The sequence below is a fragment of the Aptenodytes forsteri genome, unplaced genomic scaffold (genome assembly GCF_000699145.1).
Source record: "Aptenodytes forsteri isolate BGI_AS27 unplaced genomic scaffold, ASM69914v1 Scaffold15, whole genome shotgun sequence".
Taxonomy (NCBI): domain Eukaryota; kingdom Metazoa; phylum Chordata; class Aves; order Sphenisciformes; family Spheniscidae; genus Aptenodytes; species Aptenodytes forsteri.
In genome coordinates, this window is record NW_008795129.1 from 11354975 (window position 1) to 11373193 (window position 18219).

Genomic DNA, 18219 nt, shown 5'->3' on the forward strand with positions numbered 1-18219 from the left:
TCGGCGGGCGGGGAGGGGGGGATGGAGCCGGGCAGGCGCTGGCAGACCTCCAGCCGTGGAGGAAAAATCCCGTCTGGGGGCCCCTGAGGCTGGCCCAACGTGGGGGGGGTCGGGGTGCGTGTGGAAAACGCCGGGTTTGCTGCAATGCCCCGTTTGGGAAGGTTTTTTAAATACAAAACCTGTTTCTGTGGCCGGAGCTGGTTTGTGCCGAAACTGTGGCCGGCCCAGTGCACCTCATCCGAAAGGGATGCAGCTGGCGCTGGTGTGGAGCAGGCGGGATGGCTGACCCTGGGATCACCGTGGGTCACCCGCCTCCTGGGTCAGAACAGGAGGAAACCAGAAAGGGCACAGGAGCTCTGCGGAGGGCAAGCAGAGGGGTTTCTCCCCGGTGCCTGGGTTGGGACGGGTTGGTGGTGACCCTGACCCGGGTATGGAGAGGCGACCCGGGGTGGCTGGGTGCCAGGAGGTGGCAGGGGCAGGGTGGGGCAATCCCGGCATCACCGCCTTCCCTGGCAAGCAACTTTTCAGCAATCAGAGCTGAAACTTAAACAAACCATAAAGCCCGGGTGCTGGCACTGCGTGGCTGGGCCCTGCGGCAGCCGTGGGCGCACAGAGGTGCCGGAGGACAGGGTAAGCGCTTCATCCCCGTTTCATCCCCCACAGCCCCCTTGGTCCCTTGTGGGCATCTGGCATCTGGCCCCCCACCCTGCTGCTCCCGGAACTCCCCATCCCTCCCTGGTGCTCTCCGGCAGCTCTTTCCTTCCGGGCAGGAGCTGGCAGGTGCCTGATTTTTTCTCCCCGCATTTCCTGCTCGGAGGCAGGAGGCAGGGCAGGCTGGGTGGTCCTGCGCCCCAACGACACCGACAGCCCCTCTCTGCCCAGGCGCCCGCCAGAGCCACCGCGATGGAGCTGGGGAACATCTCGCAGCCTGTGTACGGTCCCGGCCCCGAGGCGCCGGGGAGCAGCACACCGGGCCTGGTGGGGATGGTGCATGGCTTCCTGCGGCTGGTGCAGCCCAATGCCCTGCCCATAGGTGGGTGCACGGCAGCGGGGAACTGGCGATGGGGTGGGGGGGCTGCTCAGAGCTGTGGGGTCCTGGGTGAGCCTGAGCCCTGCTGCTCTGGTGACTGTCCACCCAGCATTTAAATGCCAGTGTACTGGGTTAGGAGGGGTCTGGAGCGGGGTCCTTGAGGATTCCAGCTGTGTGCTGCCTGTGTCCCATCACAGCTGTGGGGCAGTCCCAGGTGGGCCCCAGGGTAGGCTTTGGCGGCAGTGCCACCTCGCAGAGTCCTGCCCCATTGTCCCTCTGAGCATTGCCATCCCAGGTCCCAACAAAAGGTGCAGACCAAACACCGCGCTGCCTGCGAGTTTGTGGGGTCCTTGCCTGGCTTGCAGCCCTCTGTGCTTGCAGGTGACAAGGTGTGCTTAGGCAGGACTCGGCTCAGGGCCACCAAGGGCAGCGTGTCCCAGTGCCAGCGCCCGCACGGCAGTGCTGCAGGCACCCCCCATGCACCACCCTGCTTGCCAGCACTTGCCCTCCCTCCTTCACCTCCAAGGGGATGTGTCCCTGGCACAGCTCTGCCCCGAAGTGGCTGCAGGTTGGCATGGGTGATGCCAGGACCCTGCAGCTTCTCGATGCCCGCGGTGCGAGTGCTGCCCACTTGGGGGGGAGGGTGTGCCACTCTGGCTGTCGACACTTGTGCTTCCTCCTTTGCTGGGCTCAACCCCGGCTTGTCAGCAACTTGCAGGCAAATGCATGGCTGGCAAACAACACGGTGGCTTTGTGGCCTTGTTCGTGTCACACAGATACCGGAGTACAATTACACGGCACCGTGTGCCAGCACGGCTTGTAATGAGGCCATGGGGCATGGGCAGAGCAAGCCCTGGGGATGAAAGAGGCAGCATGGCAGGAAGACTTTGTCCCAGCACCCATCCGATGCTGGCAGTGCCAGCCGGGAGTCTGCCTGGGGCTGGGCTGCAGGAGGGTAGCCCAATGACAGCCAAGGTGGTTGTTGGAGCATCCTCCCCTGAGCCTGCCCCCGATGCTCGCTGGGTCGAGGACCCCATTGCTCTGTGGACCCCTGAGAGCCTGGGGGCTGTCAGCGCTTTTCCTGGCTGCAAAAGGGCTGTGTGGCATGGTGGCTGGGGAGGGACTGCTGGAAGGGAGAAACATGCCATGCACTCACAGCCGCTCTGAGCTGCAGCACTGGAGGTGATGGTCTGGGAGCACCTCTCTTGGGTGAGCAGGGTGTGGGACCCTCCTCAAGAACCCCCCAGGGCCCAGAACCCACTCATGGACCTCTCTGCTCCTTGTCTCCCAGAACTGATTGCAGATTTTGGGCAGCCCCCGAGTGAGGAGGCCATCGGGGAGCAAGTCCAGGAGGTGAGCAAGCAGCCAGGGCAGAGACCTGGCAGCCCCAGGCTGCAGCGGGCTGGGGGATGCTGGCAGGTGCTGCTCGGAGGCTGAGCCCTGGGTGCTGGGCAGCAGCAAGGGGAGATGTGCAACCCCCTGGGGGGACCCATCCTGCCCCGTGGGGATTTGGACAGGACCCTCAGAGATGGGGAGCCTTCAGGGGCACCAGCGTTATGCTACCTCTCATTCTTCCTCTTCCAGCTGCTGCTCTACGAACTGGGTTTCCTGGTCTGCATGGCCATCGGGCTCCTCTTCATCATCCTCGTGCCCCTGGTGGGATGCTGCTTCTGCTGCTGCCGCTGCTGTGGGAACTGCGGGGGTCGCATGTACCAGAAGCAGGGCCGGCGGATGGGCTGCCGGCGCCAGGCGCTCTGGGCCTCCGTCCTGCTGGTCTCTGCTCTCCTCCTGTGAGTGCGCTGGCTGGGAGGCTCCGGATGGGACCTGAGGGCGGGTGGAAACGCCGGTGCTTGGCGGCTGTGCCAGGAAGCTGCCATTGTTCAAAGGAGCAGATCCTGGCGCGGCGGGACAAAGGAGAGGAAGTGGCGGCGGTGGGGAGCTGGCCCTGGGGGACCACGAGTTGGCATGGTGCAGACCCTTCCTGACAGCTTCGCTGCAGGGAAATGCAAGCATGCCAGGCACCGGGCTCCCCCATGCCTCAGTTTCCCATGTCCCTCCTCTCTGGTCCCTTGGCTGTGTGCAGGGCACTTGCTGGGATGCTCTGGAAGGGGGGGCTCAGCGGCGTGCTCCAGACCCTGCAGCCTGGGGTCGGTGCGGATGGATTCAGAGGGTCCTGGGGGGGAGCATTGGGAGCGAGCTCCCTGCGTGCTGACCCTGCCACCCTTCCCTTGCAGGGCCGGCGACGTCTGCACCTTTGTCAGCAACACCCGCTTCTCCCAGGCTGTGTGTGGCACCTTCCCCAACGTCAACGACACCCTGGACAACGTCCACACCTACCTGGCCTCCATCCCCCAGGCATGCCTGGTCCCCCCACCCTGGCTGGGGTGCCTGAATGGGGACAAAGAGCCCCCCTGGGGAAGGGTGACAGTGGGGCTAAAGGCAGGGAAGGATCCCCACCCACACTGACACCCCATCTCTGTCCCTCCAGCAAATCAATTTTATCATCGACAGCAGCAACGTCCCGCTGGGCCATGCCAACCGCAGCCTCCAGGGTGAGGGTGTGCAGCAGAGTGGGGGCTGAGGCATCCTGGGGGTGCTTGGGGAGTGGAGGTGGCTGGGGGTGCTGCAGATGGTTGCTGACCCTGGGGGCCACTGGGCTGGTTCTCATGGGGATGTCTAAAGGGAGTGGGTTTGGGGGCTCCTTCAGGCTCCCGCTCTGCTTCAGCTGCTGCTCTTCCCCATTCAGGCTCCTCTCTGGGAGGGTGATGCAGGTGTTGGCAGGGTTGGGGGGGGGTCCCCTCTGCCCACCTTGCGTGGGGGGTGGGGGTGGGAGGGGCTCCTGACTGGGGGGGGCTCAGTGTTTTCGGCAGCTCCCCTGCAAGCCCTGGGCTGCTCAGGGCAGCCTGGTCGGGGGGTCCCGCCCACCTTGCCTGGAGGGTGGGTGTGGGATGGGGTCCTGACTGGGGGGGGCTCAGTGTTTTCGGCAGCTCCCCTGCAAGCCCTGGGCTGCTCAGGGCAGCCTGGTCCTGCTGCTGGGGGTCCTTGTCATCCACACCATCTCTCCCATCTCCACAGACATCGGGACCAGCCTGGGCGGCATGATCGTCTCCGAGATCAGGAGCAGCACGGATGGGGCTCTGGGATCCCTCCAGAGCCTCTTGCAAGGTAGCAGTCCCATCCCTGGGGGGCCAGCAGGGCCTCGGAGGGGATTCAGGGGAACACTGGGGCAGATGCATGCCTGGGAGGCTCCAGCAGGTTTGGGTAAGGCCCCCAGGGAGTGGGGTCCATCAGGCCACTCCAGCCCCAGCCTGGGGCAAATGGTGGAACTTCGGGGGGGATGCCCCTACATTGCATTTTTGGATGGGTCCCTGAGGCTCAGCTGGGTGAGGACAAGCCCCCGCCTCGCTGGCAGGATAAGGCCTCGAGCCCCCGCTGTCTCCCCAGGGATGGAGATGCTGGTGGCAGCCTTCAGCAGCATCGCCAGCACTCGCTCACGCCTCGAGGAGCTGCAGAGCAACTACAGCCAGCGGCTGGCCAGCCTGCGGGATGGCCTCAACCAGACCCTGCAGCGCTGCGGCCGCCCCTGCGACAGCGTGTCCCTGGATGGCCTTGCCTTCAGCACCAACTTCAGCATGGTGAGGAGGGGCAGGGTGCGGGGCAAGGAGCCCCCTGCAGCCCCTTCCCTAGCCCTCCGCAGCCCCCTCACACCAGGCTCTTCCCCACAGATCCCCGGTGTGGAGCAGCAGCTGGAGGCACTGCGTGATGTGTCTGGCTCCAACATAGAGGCTGATTTAGAGGAGGTAAGGGGTCCTCCCCGCACCCAGGCACAGGGCTGGGTGCTTCTGGCGCTGCTGGGGCTGTGCTGTGAGGGGATGGCTTGGGAAGAGCCCTGCCAGGAGTTAATTGCTGTCACATGAAGGGAAGGGCTGGCCGGAGTTCTGCCTCGGCCAGAGCCTTCCTGCAGTCCCCACCACCCCCGGGGCACTGGCGTGGTAGACTGGGTGCTGTGGGAAGCCTGGCTATCCTGTGCCACTGGGGTCTGGGGACGGAGGGATTGTGCTGCTCAGCCCTGGGCTGCGGGCAGGGACATGAGCTGTATGCTGTGCCCCCCCGGACACAGGTTAACAACACGCTGGACACGACCCCTGCCAAGGTGCAAGAGCAGTCCCGGGATGTGGTGACAAGTAAGCAGGGCTTTGTGCCCCATGTGCCGAATTCTCCCTCTCCCAGGGCTCCCTCCTCCCTTCTGACCCCATCCCTGCCTGGAGACCTCCCCTGCTGCCACCCTGCTGCCTACAGCCCCGGCTGTCCCCAAGTGCCATCACGCTGATGCCATCCTTGGCCACGACTGCCCCTTTCCCATCCTCTCTGGGTCCCCGCTGCCCCAGGCTCGCCTGCCCCAGACAAGCAGGACCTGGGCAGCAGTTCGCAGCACCAACCTGAACTCGTCCCCTGCAGAGACCCAGGACCAGCTGGGCCTCATCAGGGAGAAGATCAGGAGCTTGCAGGAGCAGTTGCCGCTCCTGGATGTGGAGGAGAGTGTCGGGGCCTTCGTGGACAACACCATGTCGGTGCTGGAGGAGTACAGGGAGCCGATCATCTCCTTGGATGGGCTCAGGTAGGCGAGGGGCTGCTGCATCCCCTGGCTCCCTTGTCCAGAGAGGCTCAGGCTCTCGATCCTCCAGTTGCTGGAGGTGGGGGCTTGCTTGGTGGTAGGGCTGCAGGTGCAGGGTAGCCAGAGCTGTGCCTTGCAGCCACCTGTGCCCCTGCCCTGCCAGGGTGCCTGGGGACTTTTTCCTCCACCCGAAGGCAGCTGGTGGGATGCTGAGCACTGCTCAGGGTGCCAGGTCCTGCTGTCTGACTCCTGCTCTTCCTCCTGCCGCAGGTGGAGCGTGTGTGCCCTCCTGTGCTGCATGGTGCTGCTGGTGGTCCTTTGTAACGTTGTCGGGCTGCTGCTGGGGCCCCTGGGGCTGAAGGAAAGCGTGCTGCCCACGCAGCGCAGCAGCCTCTCCAACGCCGGCGGGAACTTCTTCATGGCGTGAGGCTCCCTCGGCTGCCGAGGACGTGTGCAGGAGTGCTGGGACGGGTGGGCAGGGCTGGCCTGGGGATGCTCAAGCTCCTAAATCATCAAATCACTGTGGCTTAATGGCCTGCCCCATGGCAATTCACTGTGCAGGTGGTAAACACAAGGATAAAACATGGTGCCAGCAGAAGGTGTTCGAGTGGAGCCTGTTCACCCCTTGCCGGCGGGGGCCTGGCAAGGGTGGTCCTGTGGCTCTGTGGGTGGGTGGTGGCTTGCAAAGCTGGGGGAAGCCATGCCGGGGTCCGAGCCCCATGGTGCAGCCCAGCAGGGCTCCAGGGTCTGAAGGCAGGGTGGAGACGTGCTTGTGGGAATGGTGGTGCTTCCTGGCACTGCGGGGGGAGGAAAGGGGTGTGCAGGCTTTGGGCTTTCTGAGCTGAAGGCAATGCTAGCATTGATGCCGGGGCACAGGACCCCGGGTGCTGACGGCATCTCTGTTCTGACAGAGGGGTCGGCTTCAGCTTCATTTTCTCCTGGCTGCTGATGCTGGTGGTGCTGATCCCCTTCATGCTGGGGGGGAACATCTACGTGCTCATCTGCGAGTCCTGGCGCAGCCAGCAGCTCTTCCAGGTGAGCTCCCTGTGGGGAGACACCCCTGCCTGTAGCCACTGCCGCCTTTCCAAGGACTGCTGGTGGAGAGGAGGCAGCGCTGGCCAATTTGGGATGGTCTTCCCAGGTGTCCTGCCCTGCACCTTGTCTAGTTTCTCCATCTCTTCCCTTGCTCTCAGCTCCTGGACACCCCCGGCCTGATCCCTGGCTTCAACCTGTCGGAGCTGCTGGGCCAGGAGGGTGGCACAGCAAACTTCTCGGAGATGTACAGGTGGGTCCCAGTTCCAGTGCTGTGTCTTTGGGGAGGCATATGGCTGCTCGGCGCCCTCGGATGCTCCCCAGGATGGGGACAGGTTGCCCTACCTGCCCTGGCTGCAGGCAGGCACCGATGCCAGGGAAGGAGCAAGGTGTGACTTGCCCACGCAGGTGAGGACACACTCCTGGGAGGGGGAGGTGCTCACCTGCCCCTTTTCAGCCCCGTGCCCCCCTCCTGCAGGCAGTGCCAGCGAGACGCTGCCCTGTGGCAAACGCTGCACCTGGACCAGAGCGTGTCCCTGGACGAGCTCTTGAACATCAGCCAGGTGAGTGCAGGAGTGCCAGGGTCCAGGGGGGCAGAGCTGGGGGCACAGGGCTGGTGCTGGGGGGACAGCGAGGGGCTGGCACTGTGCCCCATCATGGCTCCCCTCGCCCTGGCAGTACACAGGAGAGATCTCCACGGCCTTTGAGAAGATGAACATCACCCTGAGCCCCATCTTGCTGCTCAGTCAGAGCCAGAGAGACTTGCTGCTGAATGCCAGCCGGGCCGGGCAGCCCCCCGACTTCACCCCCACCCTGGAGCAGGTGGGCTGGGGGCAGCCTGGTGTTGGGATGGGGGGGTCCAGATGCGCATTGAGGAGGTCCATTGCCCCCTCCCCTTTTCTGCTGTGGGAGTCCCACTGCAAGCTCCCGGGGTGTCCCCTGCCATCCATGTCACCCCTTGGGGCAACTGGGCACCTCCTCCACCCGGGAGGCCCTGGCTCCACTCTACCCTGCAGGGATGGGGCACGGCCCTCCGTTAGCCCTGTGTCCCCAGTCTCAGGGCTCTGTTCTCTGCCTTTTCCAGCTGGATCAGAACGTGACCCAGGGAAGCCTCCTGGATCTGGCCGCAGAGTTGGAGCAGCTGGCAGACAAAGCGGTGAGAGACCACAGCACCCCGGGGCCATGGCCACGCTGTCCCCAAAGCCACTGGCTGCGGGGGCTCCTCTGCAGACCTGTCTGGGTGCTGAGGGGAGGCGAGGCCCTTCACCCTCGCCCAGCTCTTTTCTCCAACCCAGCCCCCCATCAGATGGCTGTGGTGGGGCAGGGACCTCGTGCCGGGGGTCACTGCTGACTGCAGCTCCTCCAGGGCACTAATGTGAAAGAGGACCTGAAGGCTGATGCTCGCAAGCTGAGGGAGCTGGACAAGGAGATGCAGATGAGCTTGTCTAGGCTGCTGGTGAGCAATGCTTGGGTGGGGAAGGTCCTGGGGGTGCTGGCTTGGGCTCCGCCAAAGCTCGGACTCTGCTGGCAGGGTCTCGGCTGAGCTGTGGCGTCTGTGCCTCTGACCCCCCTCTCTCCATCCCCAGCAAAGCCTGAAAGAGAACATCTACTCGGTGCAGAGCGGGACTACCCAGCTCGAGGTAAGCTGCACAAGGGAGCCTCCTGAGCGCACACCAGTCCGGGGCACCCTGCAAAGTGCCCTTGAGGTCCCACAATGGAGATGGTGGGGGCTAACCTGCAGTCTGGGGGCCTGGTGGCTGCTGTAGGACTCCCCAAGCATGTACTGTAGGGGCTGCTCATGGGGCAGAGGGAGTGGTCCCATGCCACGGACCCTGCAAGGCGCAGGCTCCCTCCACCCGAGGTACTCAGGCACTACCAGCGTGTGACTGCTGGGGACACCACAGCTCAGAGATGCTGCGCCCTAGGGATTGCTGCTGGGCAGGGTGGGGGAGATGCGGGGACCCCACTTCCCCCATCACACTGCTGAGAGCACCTTTCACCCCAGGCAGAGACAAAAGCTGCGCTGGACAAAGCCAGCGAAACCCAGGAGTTCCTGGAGAGGGAGACGGCAAACATCATCAAGAATGTGAGCTCGCCTTGCCCTGCTGCCAGGCCACCCGGTGGGGATGTGACTGGACCCCCACACCAAGACCTCCCTCTGCGCAGGGATGCTAAGCAATGTCTGGCTGCTCTTCCTGCCCTGTTGTCTTCCCCAGGGGTCCCCTGCACCCCTGGGTGCCCCCTCCCCTTATGGCACCCTAGGCAAGGGGCCGGGGCAGGGTGGGGCTTGCAGCCCCATTGCTGCTGCGTTGAGGTGGTCTGACAGCCCTGATCCTGACATGGAGGTGACATGGGGCGCATGGAGTGCTGGGGGTGCAGCATCTCCAATCTCTGCTTGCCCCCTCCCCCAGGAGACGTGGGCCTTCCTGGAGGAGCTGTTTGACTTCTTTGAGACCTACATCTCCTGGGCCAAGAGCAGGGTGAGTTGAGCCTTCCTCGGTGGGGTGGAGGGAGAGGGAGGACGGGCTGCAGGGTTTTGGGGACATTGACATGTCCTGTCCCACTGTGTCCCCAGCTGACGGGAGATGTGGCACGTTGCAAGCCCATAGCTCAGACCCTGGATAACGTGGAGGCCATCACCTGCGACTACATCCTGGACTCTCTGGTGAGTGGGGCAGTGGTGTGTGGGGTGACACGTGTGTGTGGGGTGGCAACGAGGTCCCCTTGTCCCCCTCATGCACAGGATGAGAAGTACCCATCTCTGTCTTGAGCAAGCATGGCTCAGCATCTCCCCAGCGGATTGCTGTGGCTAAGAGCAAAGGCCAGGCTGTGAGAAGGGGTGCATGGGTGGTCTTTGTGGGGGGCCTGGGAGCGGAAGAGGCTCTCCCAGTCGCTGTCTGGGCCCTGATAGCTCTCCCTCTGCACCCAGAATGCCTTCTGGTTCAGCCTGGGCTGGTGCACCTTCTTCCTGCTGCCCAGCATCATCCTGGCTGTCAGACTTGCCAAGTTTTACCGCCGCATGGACATCGCCGATGACTACAGGTGAGAAGCTGCCTGCCCCCTGTGACCACGTTGGGTCTGGGGTCTGCCCCCGCGCACTGCGAACTGCCCCTTCATGTGCCCCGTGGCAGCCTGTGGGGCTGATCCTAAAGTAATGCGGGCTAGGGGGGGACCAGGGAGGTGGCTTGGGACCCTCAGCCTCCAAGAATGGAGATGCTTTGGAGAAGAGCCTGGCTCTGTCTGCTCTGCAGCCCCCTTTGGGCAGCTGAAGGTGCATGTGACCCCCCTCGGAGAAAGGATTCCAGCTCACATGGCATGGGCTGCAGCCCCCAGCCTGGTTTGGGGGTCTGCCATGGGACTTGCTCTGGCTTTGCACCATTTTTTGTGCTGGGGCCGCAAAACAGGAGCACAGCTGGATGCCGTGCATAAGCAGCATGCTGCAGGGTTGGTGTCACTGCCACGAGGGTGCAGTGCTTGCTCGCCTGCCCGTGGACACCAGTGCCCCGGTGCTGCCCCCCAGCCCTCTGGGACCTTTTCCCCATCCCTCCGGGGCTCTCTGACCGGCAGCCCCACCTCCAGCGCAGCTGCCGACCCCTCAGGGTAGTGAGCGGTTTCCAGTTGGATTTCCAGCTGCTGAGGGCTATGTCTTGGCCCCGCAGTGCAGCCAATTTGCCAGGGATTCCCCAGCCCCCCACCTGCCACCCCTCTGCTCCAGGGTTGCAGCCACCTAGGGTTTGCAGCCACAGCCGGGGTTTGCAGCAGCCCTGTGCCCAGCGCGGTCCCAGCCAGCCTTCCTCCCCCTGCCTGCCCTACTCCTCCTTGCTCCACGCCCTGGCTCTCCCAGGACCCATGCTGGGGTTGTATGTGGTGTGTGCAGGACGTGGCGCTGAGCTGGGCTGTGCCCTGCCTGCAGCGTGCCTGGGGTCCCCACCAGTGGCCATGGCGCCTTTCACTTCCCCCTGCAGCCGGCGGCTGAGCTGGCTGTAGACACGGGCTCAGCTGCCAGGGAAACTTGGGGGAACTGAAATCATGGCATGGGGGAGCTGTGTGCCGCTGAGCCGGCGAGCGTGGGGCCCCACTCTGCCTGCCTGGGGAAGGAGCAGCAATGGGGGCAGCAATGTTCAGGGGGGCTGTAGGACTGTGTGCTCTGCATCCAGATAGGGCAGCCGGGGTGGAGGGGACTCCTCCAGCCCCCTGTGTCCTTGTGTGCCTCAGGGGAGACACTGTCCCACTGGGAGATGCTGGGCTGGTGGGCTGTCCCAGAAAGCGTCTTCTTGCCCCAGTGACACTGTCTCCTCTTTTTTCTCCCCTCCAGGAATGAAGCCTTGGAGATGTAAGTAGCAGTGCCAGGTCCCCGTGTGGGGTGGGGGACATGCTCCTGTGGCATGAGGGGGGACAGGGCACAGAGGGAGCGGGGCGAGGAGGGGAACAAGGGCAAGTGCAGGCCGAGGAGGGTGCTGGTACCAAGGGAGGACTGGGAAGGTGGGACCTGTGCAACATAGACTGTTCTGGGGTCCCCCCATCATCTTTCCACACTCCTCAGTTTGGGGGTGCTGCTGCTCCCAGCCTCCCCCACGCCAGCGGGGTGGGGGGGCTCTCCACACTCTCTTTCCTGTGGGGCTGGGCCACAGGGGTGGGATGACATTTGGCCTTCTCAGTGCAACCTGGGCTGTCCCTTGCTCCCCTCTGTGGCTTGGGGGTGACACAAGTGACCTCGGTTTTGCAGGCCGCCCACATTCAACTTCTACAAAATCCCCCGGCCGTCCACGAGGCATTAGCCCCTGTTGCCCACAGCGCGGGCACGGAGGAGATGGACACAGCTGTCCCGTCTGCTGCGCCTTCTCCTTGGGTGCTGTGGAGCAGGTTGGGACCCCCAGGCTGAAACCCCTTCACCAGTTCCCAATATGTGATGATACCCTGGTATGTGTGGGAGGGGGGCTGCCCCTTGCACTGCCCCAGGTGGGACTTCACAACCCCCCCGCCCCGCCCCCACCAGACCCCATGGGCTCAAGGCAGCTCACACTGTCCATGCCACCGCAGCCTCTGTGCTGCCGGCCAGTGGGACCCTGCTCACCCAGGCCCCTCGCTCGAAAAGTGTGACTATTTATTTTTGCAGGGAGCCTGACTGCTTCCAAGGCTGTGATTTTTTGGTGTCAAACAATAAATGGGCTGTTTGTGTGTGCTGCAGGCATGTGTCTGCGCTCTTCATGTCCGGCTGCGATGGAAGGGCATCAGGGGTAGGGGCAGGGAAGGCTCCCCGCTGCTGGCACAAGCTGGGACTGTGCCTGGGACTAGAGGGCTCATGCTGGGGTCCCCAAGCGTGCTCTGCTCACATCCAGCTCTTGGAGTCCTGACCCAGCCCATGGGTCGATGCAGGACCGCTGCTCAGCGTCACCGGTGACATTCCCCTCACCAGGCAGCCCTTTGCACCTGTGGCTGGGTGGGTGCCAGGTCCTTCCCTGGGAAAAGCCATGCCAAAAGCCTCCTGACCATGAGGTGCCACCCCCCCAGCGCACAGGCACTTCCCTGTGCCTTCTGGCGACCCTGCTACGTGTCATCTCTGGGTTTCCAGTTGGTTTATGGTGTGCCTGCAGCCTGCACCTCCCTCCCTCTACTGGGTATGGTGGCACGGGGACTTTCAGTGTCCACCCCTGCATGTCCCACACTGCTGCATGGCATGGATGGGCACGGCGAGAGCTGCAGGCACAGATAAGCCAAGGGCAACTTGGTCTACACCCATGGCGGGGCGAGTGCAGGTGTTACTTTGCACTGCTCCTTGGCGCAAGCACAGGGACCATCTCGAAAGCTGGGTCAGGCACAGGGGACATACGTGAGAAGCTTGACTCATTTCCTTTGTTGCAAAGTCCAAGTCTCTCCAGAGCGAGCGACGGGGCCGAGCTGGCCAGCTCGCCCTTCGCTATGTGCATCTGCTTTATCGCTTTTTCCATTTGCCTTCAGATCTTCTAATCACTATTTTTTTCCTTCAGGCATTATCTGAAGCTGCACCGGCCTTACCTCCTGCTATCTCCCCCCCCCAGCACCCATCCTGACTGCAAAGAGAGCCCTGTGCTTGCCTATCACCCAGCTGAAACTGTCCTGTGTGGTGGCTCAGTCCCTGCTCCCCCCAGCGATACCCACCCTTTCTGGTCCTCGGGGCGGGATTTCCCAGCACTCCCTTGGAGAGCATTTAGCTCAGTTTTGTCTCCACTTGCTCTGCCTTTGCTCTCCCTCACCCTGAACCCTCAACCTCACGAGTTGTGACTGTTTTGTGCTTGTCTAGGGGCTGCATGTGGAGGTTTCCATCCCCAAGCCCCAGACTGTCCCCACCGCACAGCATCCTCTGCTTCCTCTTCCCTTGCTGTGCCTCGGGGACACCGGCCTGCGCAGGACTGCTGCTGGCTTCAGTTTCCGCTTGCTGCTTTTGCGGGCACTGCTCCTTTCCTGCTCCCCTCTGCTCAGCCTCCAGTGCAGCCTTTTCTTCTCTGCAGAGCTAGCGCTGGAAGGCAGGGAGCTCGACCCTCCTTGTTCGCTGCATCACCGTGGCCACCTGCATCCAAACCCAGCCCCGGCAATGAAAATCTCCCCCCAAATTACTGCACAGCCTTTGCCAAAGCATGGGGCTTGCTCTCAGCAGCTCCCCATTCAGCGCTGCCCCAGGGGAGCATCCCAGGCCCTGGAGCCGTGGCTCTGAGAGGGGCCTGGGTCCATCCTCCTCCTGAGCAGCCCTGGGAGGTGGGTGAGAGCAGTGTCAGGCAGGGCCAGCAGCTGCTCGGGGAAGAGGTGAGGATGGCTCATTGCAAAATGCCCACAGTGGCTGCTGCCGGCTCTCCTCTCAGGCCAGGCTCCCTCCGCTCACACGAGTGGCAGCTGCCAGAATCCACTTCCCTTGCGTGGGAGGGAACCTCGCAGCGCCCCACAGCCACAGCACAAGGCCACCATAAGGAAGGCCTCATCAATAGCCAGCCAGCCTCTAGAGAATCGTTGTAGCAGTTCCTCTTCCCCTTTGCCAGACTTTTTTCCACCACAGGGACTTTCTGCAGCTAAGCCCTTGTCTGGGGGAGGCCCTGCCGCATCTTTAAAGTGGTTTGACAAACCAGGATCCGTCCAACAGCAGCTCTGCCACTGTGTGCCCAGGCAGCAGGCTCCTGCCAGGGCCAGCCTGGTGTTCCCCATTGCTGGTTTTCCAGCCAGGAACAAAGGGACAAGTTGCAGCTTGTGAGAAAAAAATTCTCCCTTCCTCAACCCTGTCTTGGGCCCAGCCACAACTCTCCCAACAAGAAGCCCCGGCGGCCTTTGGGGTGTGCTTGTGGCACCAAGCAGCTGCAGAGAGGATGGGAGCGAAGCCCAGGTAGGTCTCCTTGCTCCCAGCAACGTGTAGGCTTGCCTTTGCTGAACCGTGCACTGCCCGGGATGGCCCTTCTGGGATGGTCACCTGCCTGCCGGTGCAGAGTCCTGCCTCCATGGCTTCATAGTGGTTAACGGGCTGAGCACCACGGAGGGAATGGGCTGTCCAGGCACAGCTGGATCTCCAAGCCCAGCACGTACCAGTGGTGAGCCATGCTGGGCAGTACCATAGTGAGTTGAGCTTGGCCACTTTTCACCAGAAGCAAAATGAAACTGCCCTCCTCCTGAGGGTCTGCATCCTCAAAACATCCACCACCGCCCTAGCACTGCTTTAGGAACCTTTATTTTTAAAAGGAGTCTTCCACACTTCACCCCACTCTCAAGAGGACTAATGCAGGTGAATCTCCCCCATCCCATCCCAGCCAGGCTCTGCTAGCCTGGCAAGGCAAGAGACAGTTCCTTCACACCACAGCCCGCATGCTGGGGCAAAGCCACAGCCGGGGTCTCTCTCCTGGAGGAGGGGGCCAGGCAGTGAGCACCGGAGAGAGGCTGGAACCTGGATCTTCCTGCACAACTGCTCTCAAGTTACACTGACTTTGCAAACAGAGGCACAATATGAGCCAGACAACCCTGACAAAGCCCCTTTGTGTGCAAAGGGCAAAGGTAGAGGAGATGGGAACAGAGGGCTTGGGCGTCCTGCAGCATAATCTAAGCTTCCACAAAGGAAAGGGAGAGGCAGGGCCAGCCCCAAGCTCGCACAGGCTGCTGCCAGCTTCTCAGCTCAGAAGAGAGTTCGGGTACCGTCTGGGATAGAGAGATAAGGGAATTAGGCTGCTCTCTTCAGCTAAGTAGCTGCAATCAGTCACAGCTACAGGATTGATCCCAGAGGAATTGCAGCGAGACAGCATGTAGAGTGCTGCAGCTGCCAGTGTGTGTACCATGGAGCTGTGCCACACTGGCACTTAGCATCTGACTGAGCCCGAAGCAGCAGGACTCAGTGACCCCACTGCAAGAAATATTCCCAGATTCTCACAGGCAGAGCTTGGAGGCAGCACCCAACCCACTGAGCAGAGAACGGGCAAGGAAAGACCGTGTGTGTCCCTGCCCACCACTCCACCACCACTCCTAGAGGATCAGGAAAATAGAAGTGAGGTTATAAAGGAGCCAAGCAAACCAAAACCAAAGTGCTTTGGGCAGGGAGCAGTTCTGTAGTCCTGTAGTGCAGCCAGCACTTTCATCTGCAAATGCACCCGGCATTTGCTCCTCCACTGGGGCACACGCAATTGCACTCGCTAGAAATAGCCAGAAAGCCTGCCCTGGCTTCAGATGAGATCCCCCAACCCCAGCCACCCAATGGACTCTTCAAGATGCTGCCACAGGGAGACTTCAGAAAGGAGCAGGCTTCCATACTGCCAGGCAGGGCAGGATGCAGCTTTCCCCTCCTCATGCACCCAAGGCTTGGGATCCCGTTGTGCTTCTCCCCTTCATGCAGGGTCACTCCGTACCAGTGCCGAGGGGGAGGAAGTCCTTGCCATGGGTGGCTGAGGGGCATCATCGGCCCCGGCTTTTGAGGGGATCTTGTGCTCTCGGGGTGGGGTAGGAGGGGGGAAGGTGGGGCTCTGCAAGGCATCCGAGTACATCTCGTCCTGGACACAGGGACGCTGCACAACCCTTTGCAGCAGCGGCTTGAGCAAGCCTACAGTCAGCTGGTTCCCCTCACTGGAGAAGGGCACTGGATCCTCCTGGGAGTGAGGGAGGTGCTGCAGGACCACGGTAAGGATGTCCGAGGCGGTGAGCTCTGCAGGGCACAGCAGCCACAGTGTGTCCAGATAAGGGTCCAGCTCCCGGTGCTGGGCAAACTCCGCCAGCAGCGTGGTGAATATCTCCTTGTTAAGCAAGGGGCTGAGCTTGGAGAACTTCTCTGCCACCTCCACCACCCGCTGCCACCGCTTCAGGCGGATGAGAAGGTGCAGAGCTTGCAGCACGGCCTTAGGCCTCTTGCTGCAGAGCAGCAGTTCGAGCTCCATCTCATCATTCGCCTCGCTGCACTTGTTCTTCCTGGCCAGTACTCCCAGTGCTCTCTTGTACAGTGGCACCCGGCCCTCTGGGCCCTCCTTGCTGCTGTATGCCCAAGAGATGCTAACGTACTGCTGGGTCAGCTCCACAAAACTGGGCAACCACTTGGGTTTGAACCTCAGGAAGGAGGCGCAGATGAGCTCAAAGAGTGGGACCACCCCATTCTGACCCACCTCCTCCTGCTGTGGCCCTCCCAGGACCTTCTTCCACACCTCCGGGGTGGCCCTGGCTACTAAGAGGCCGTCCCCATTCTGCTGCAGCTGCAGGCAGCTCCTCGTGGCCTTCCAGGCAGCCTTGGGGAAGGAGGCAAAGACAGAGTTCAGGTAGGCCAAATTGTCCTTGTCCATGTCAGAGTGCAGAACGCGGCTGACCTCCTGCTCCACCAGTTCCTCGCAGTAGCTTTCCACCTCACTCTCTGGTGCACACACCACACAGGTCTTGAGGAGCTCCAGGCTCATGTAGCTCTGCAGCTCCAGGCTCATTGTGCTCAACAGCTTGGCATAAGTGTCTTGGAGGCCTCGGGCTGGCTTCTGCTTCTGGCGGAGGCTGTGCTGCAGGATGGCAGCGAGGGCCACAGGAGCCTGGAACACACCACCTTTCTTCAACTTCTCCACCGTCAGCTTGGAGCTGCTGAGGCTCCTTCTCTGGTAGTATCTGCAGGCCTCCTCGAACACCATCTCCACCAAGCACGGCTCAGGTCTGCTGCTGTCCTCAGGTTTGGAGAAACTAAAGCTGTAAATGCCAGTTTGAGTGAGGAACTGGATGCTGTCCTCCTCTCCCAGGGACTCCAGGAAATGCACCTCTTTCATGCTCAGGATTTTCTTTTCTATGAGCCTTCCACTGTTCTGGTCAACGAGGTACAGGACCCCAGCCAGCATGCAGGCCAGGATGCTGCCAAAGGTCTTCAGCTGGACAGAACTTCCTTGGGCCAGGGGGCCTCCCTCCAGGTCAAAGATATGCCTCTGCGTCCCATCTGGCTCCACCATGTTCACAGCACCCTTCGTGCTCACCAGCAGCAGACCCTCACTGTTGGACACAGCAGAGGTGTGAATGTCCAGAGGTGCCAAACCTGAGAGAAGACCCACAGAACCAAGCAGGAGCTTCCTGAAGTCTGACTCGCTGCTGGAGCGCAGCACCTTGCTGTGGATGAAGCCTGCAGAGGGGGCTGTGATGGTGAGCTTTGCCTTCTCGGGATGCCAGATGAGGAGGAATTTCGAAGTGGTGGCAAAGCTGGCAGCGACAGGCACCAGGAAGACGTGCTGAGGGGAGGCCAGGACCTGGTACTCAGGGCTGTTGTGCAGGACTATCCTTACAGTGCCCAGCCGCACGCCTTGGTCCCCCACCTCCAGAGCCCGGGTGCAGACACAGAACCTGAAGGCACACTTGCTCATGTCCGAGTGGGCGTCCAGGGGAGGCCTCTCCTCACACCACACCAGGCTGGCTCCCTGGCTGCACACGGAGATGATTCGTGCCCGGGCACCCTGGCAGAGCTCCAGTGTCTGCAGCAGCTGCCAGCCCAGGGCCACCACAAAGTGCCAGACCTCGGTCCGGCCGTGTTCCCACACGATGGCCAGTACCCAGGAGCCCAATGTCACAGGGCTCTGCAGGAAGAGCAGTCCCACAAGGGCTGGCTGGGGCGGCTGCCAGTTCCTCTCCAGGTCAGCTCCACCGATGCTGTGACGCTGGAAGGCCACCACCCGGGGCAGGGGGGGCGGCCGGCTCTTCTGCAGGACCAAAAGGTGCTGCCCATCGGGGCTGGACTGGACACAGCTGGGCTCTTCTCCCTGGCACAGCAGCTCCTGCAGCCAGTGGCCTCGGCTGAAGTCACTGAAGTCGGAGACCTGCCGCAGCATCCCGGCTCGCTTCATCTTGGGGCGCCTGCCCTGGTCACCGAGAGTATGCACCAGGGCGAGCAGGGGCACGGAGCTCCTGCTGCCACGGAGTCCCCTCCCAGGACCCCCCACTGCGCCCTGTTCCCCAGGGTCTCTGGAGACCCTCCGACCCCCAGGGACCCCGCGGGCACCCCTCCTCCCCCGGCGAGCCGGTTCCGCGGGCACCGACCCCCCGAAGTACCTGCCGCGCCCCCAGCTCCCCAGACTCCCACCTCCGCCCGAGGGGACTC

The 18219-nt window shown here is 62.5% G+C and overlaps 2 protein-coding genes across 2 annotated transcripts; one reads left to right on the forward strand and one right to left on the reverse strand.

Annotated features, from left to right (window-relative positions):
* The first annotated feature begins 2325 nt into the window (after positions 1–2325).
* LOC103897878 (prominin-1-A) lies at positions 2326–11541 on the forward strand. Its single transcript, XM_019471693.1, has 23 exons — positions 2326–2383; positions 2615–2820; positions 3265–3385; positions 3519–3582; positions 4106–4195; positions 4475–4665; positions 4756–4830; positions 5151–5214; positions 5489–5648; positions 5916–6068; positions 6557–6680; positions 6839–6930; positions 7156–7240; positions 7356–7499; positions 7762–7833; positions 8044–8133; positions 8264–8317; positions 8683–8763; positions 9089–9157; positions 9253–9342; positions 9607–9719; positions 10993–11010; positions 11404–11541. Exons 2-23 carry the CDS (start codon positions 2648–2650, stop codon positions 11453–11455), a joined length of 2175 nt encoding a protein of 724 aa, XP_019327238.1. The 5' UTR covers positions 2326–2383; positions 2615–2647; the 3' UTR covers positions 11456–11541.
* Positions 11542–14360: 2819 nt separating this feature from the next.
* On the reverse strand, positions 14361–17965 carry HPS6 (HPS6, biogenesis of lysosomal organelles complex 2 subunit 3). The gene has a single exon (XM_009278058.2). It carries the CDS (start codon positions 17963–17965, stop codon positions 15506–15508), a length of 2460 nt encoding a protein of 819 aa, XP_009276333.1. The 3' UTR covers positions 14361–15505.
* Positions 17966–18219: the final 254 nt, after the last annotated feature.

What these genes read in the sequence shown, in the direction of transcription:
- HPS6 (XM_009278058.2), bottom strand. Translation starts at nt 17,965, where the DNA reads ATGAAGCGAGCCGGGATGCTGCGGCAGGTCTCCGACTTCAGTGACTTC.
- LOC103897878 (XM_019471693.1), top strand. Translation starts at nt 2,648, where the DNA reads ATGGCCATCGGGCTCCTCTTCATCATCCTCGTGCCCCTGGTGGGATGC. An exon ending in ACCTGGCCTCCATCCCCCAG is followed by an intron (nt 3,386 to 3,518) that starts GCATGCCTGGTC and finishes CTGTCCCTCCAG; the next exon opens with CAAATCAATTTTATCATCGA. An exon ending in TGCCAACCGCAGCCTCCAGG is followed by an intron (nt 3,583 to 4,105) that starts GTGAGGGTGTGC and finishes CCATCTCCACAG; the next exon opens with ACATCGGGACCAGCCTGGGC.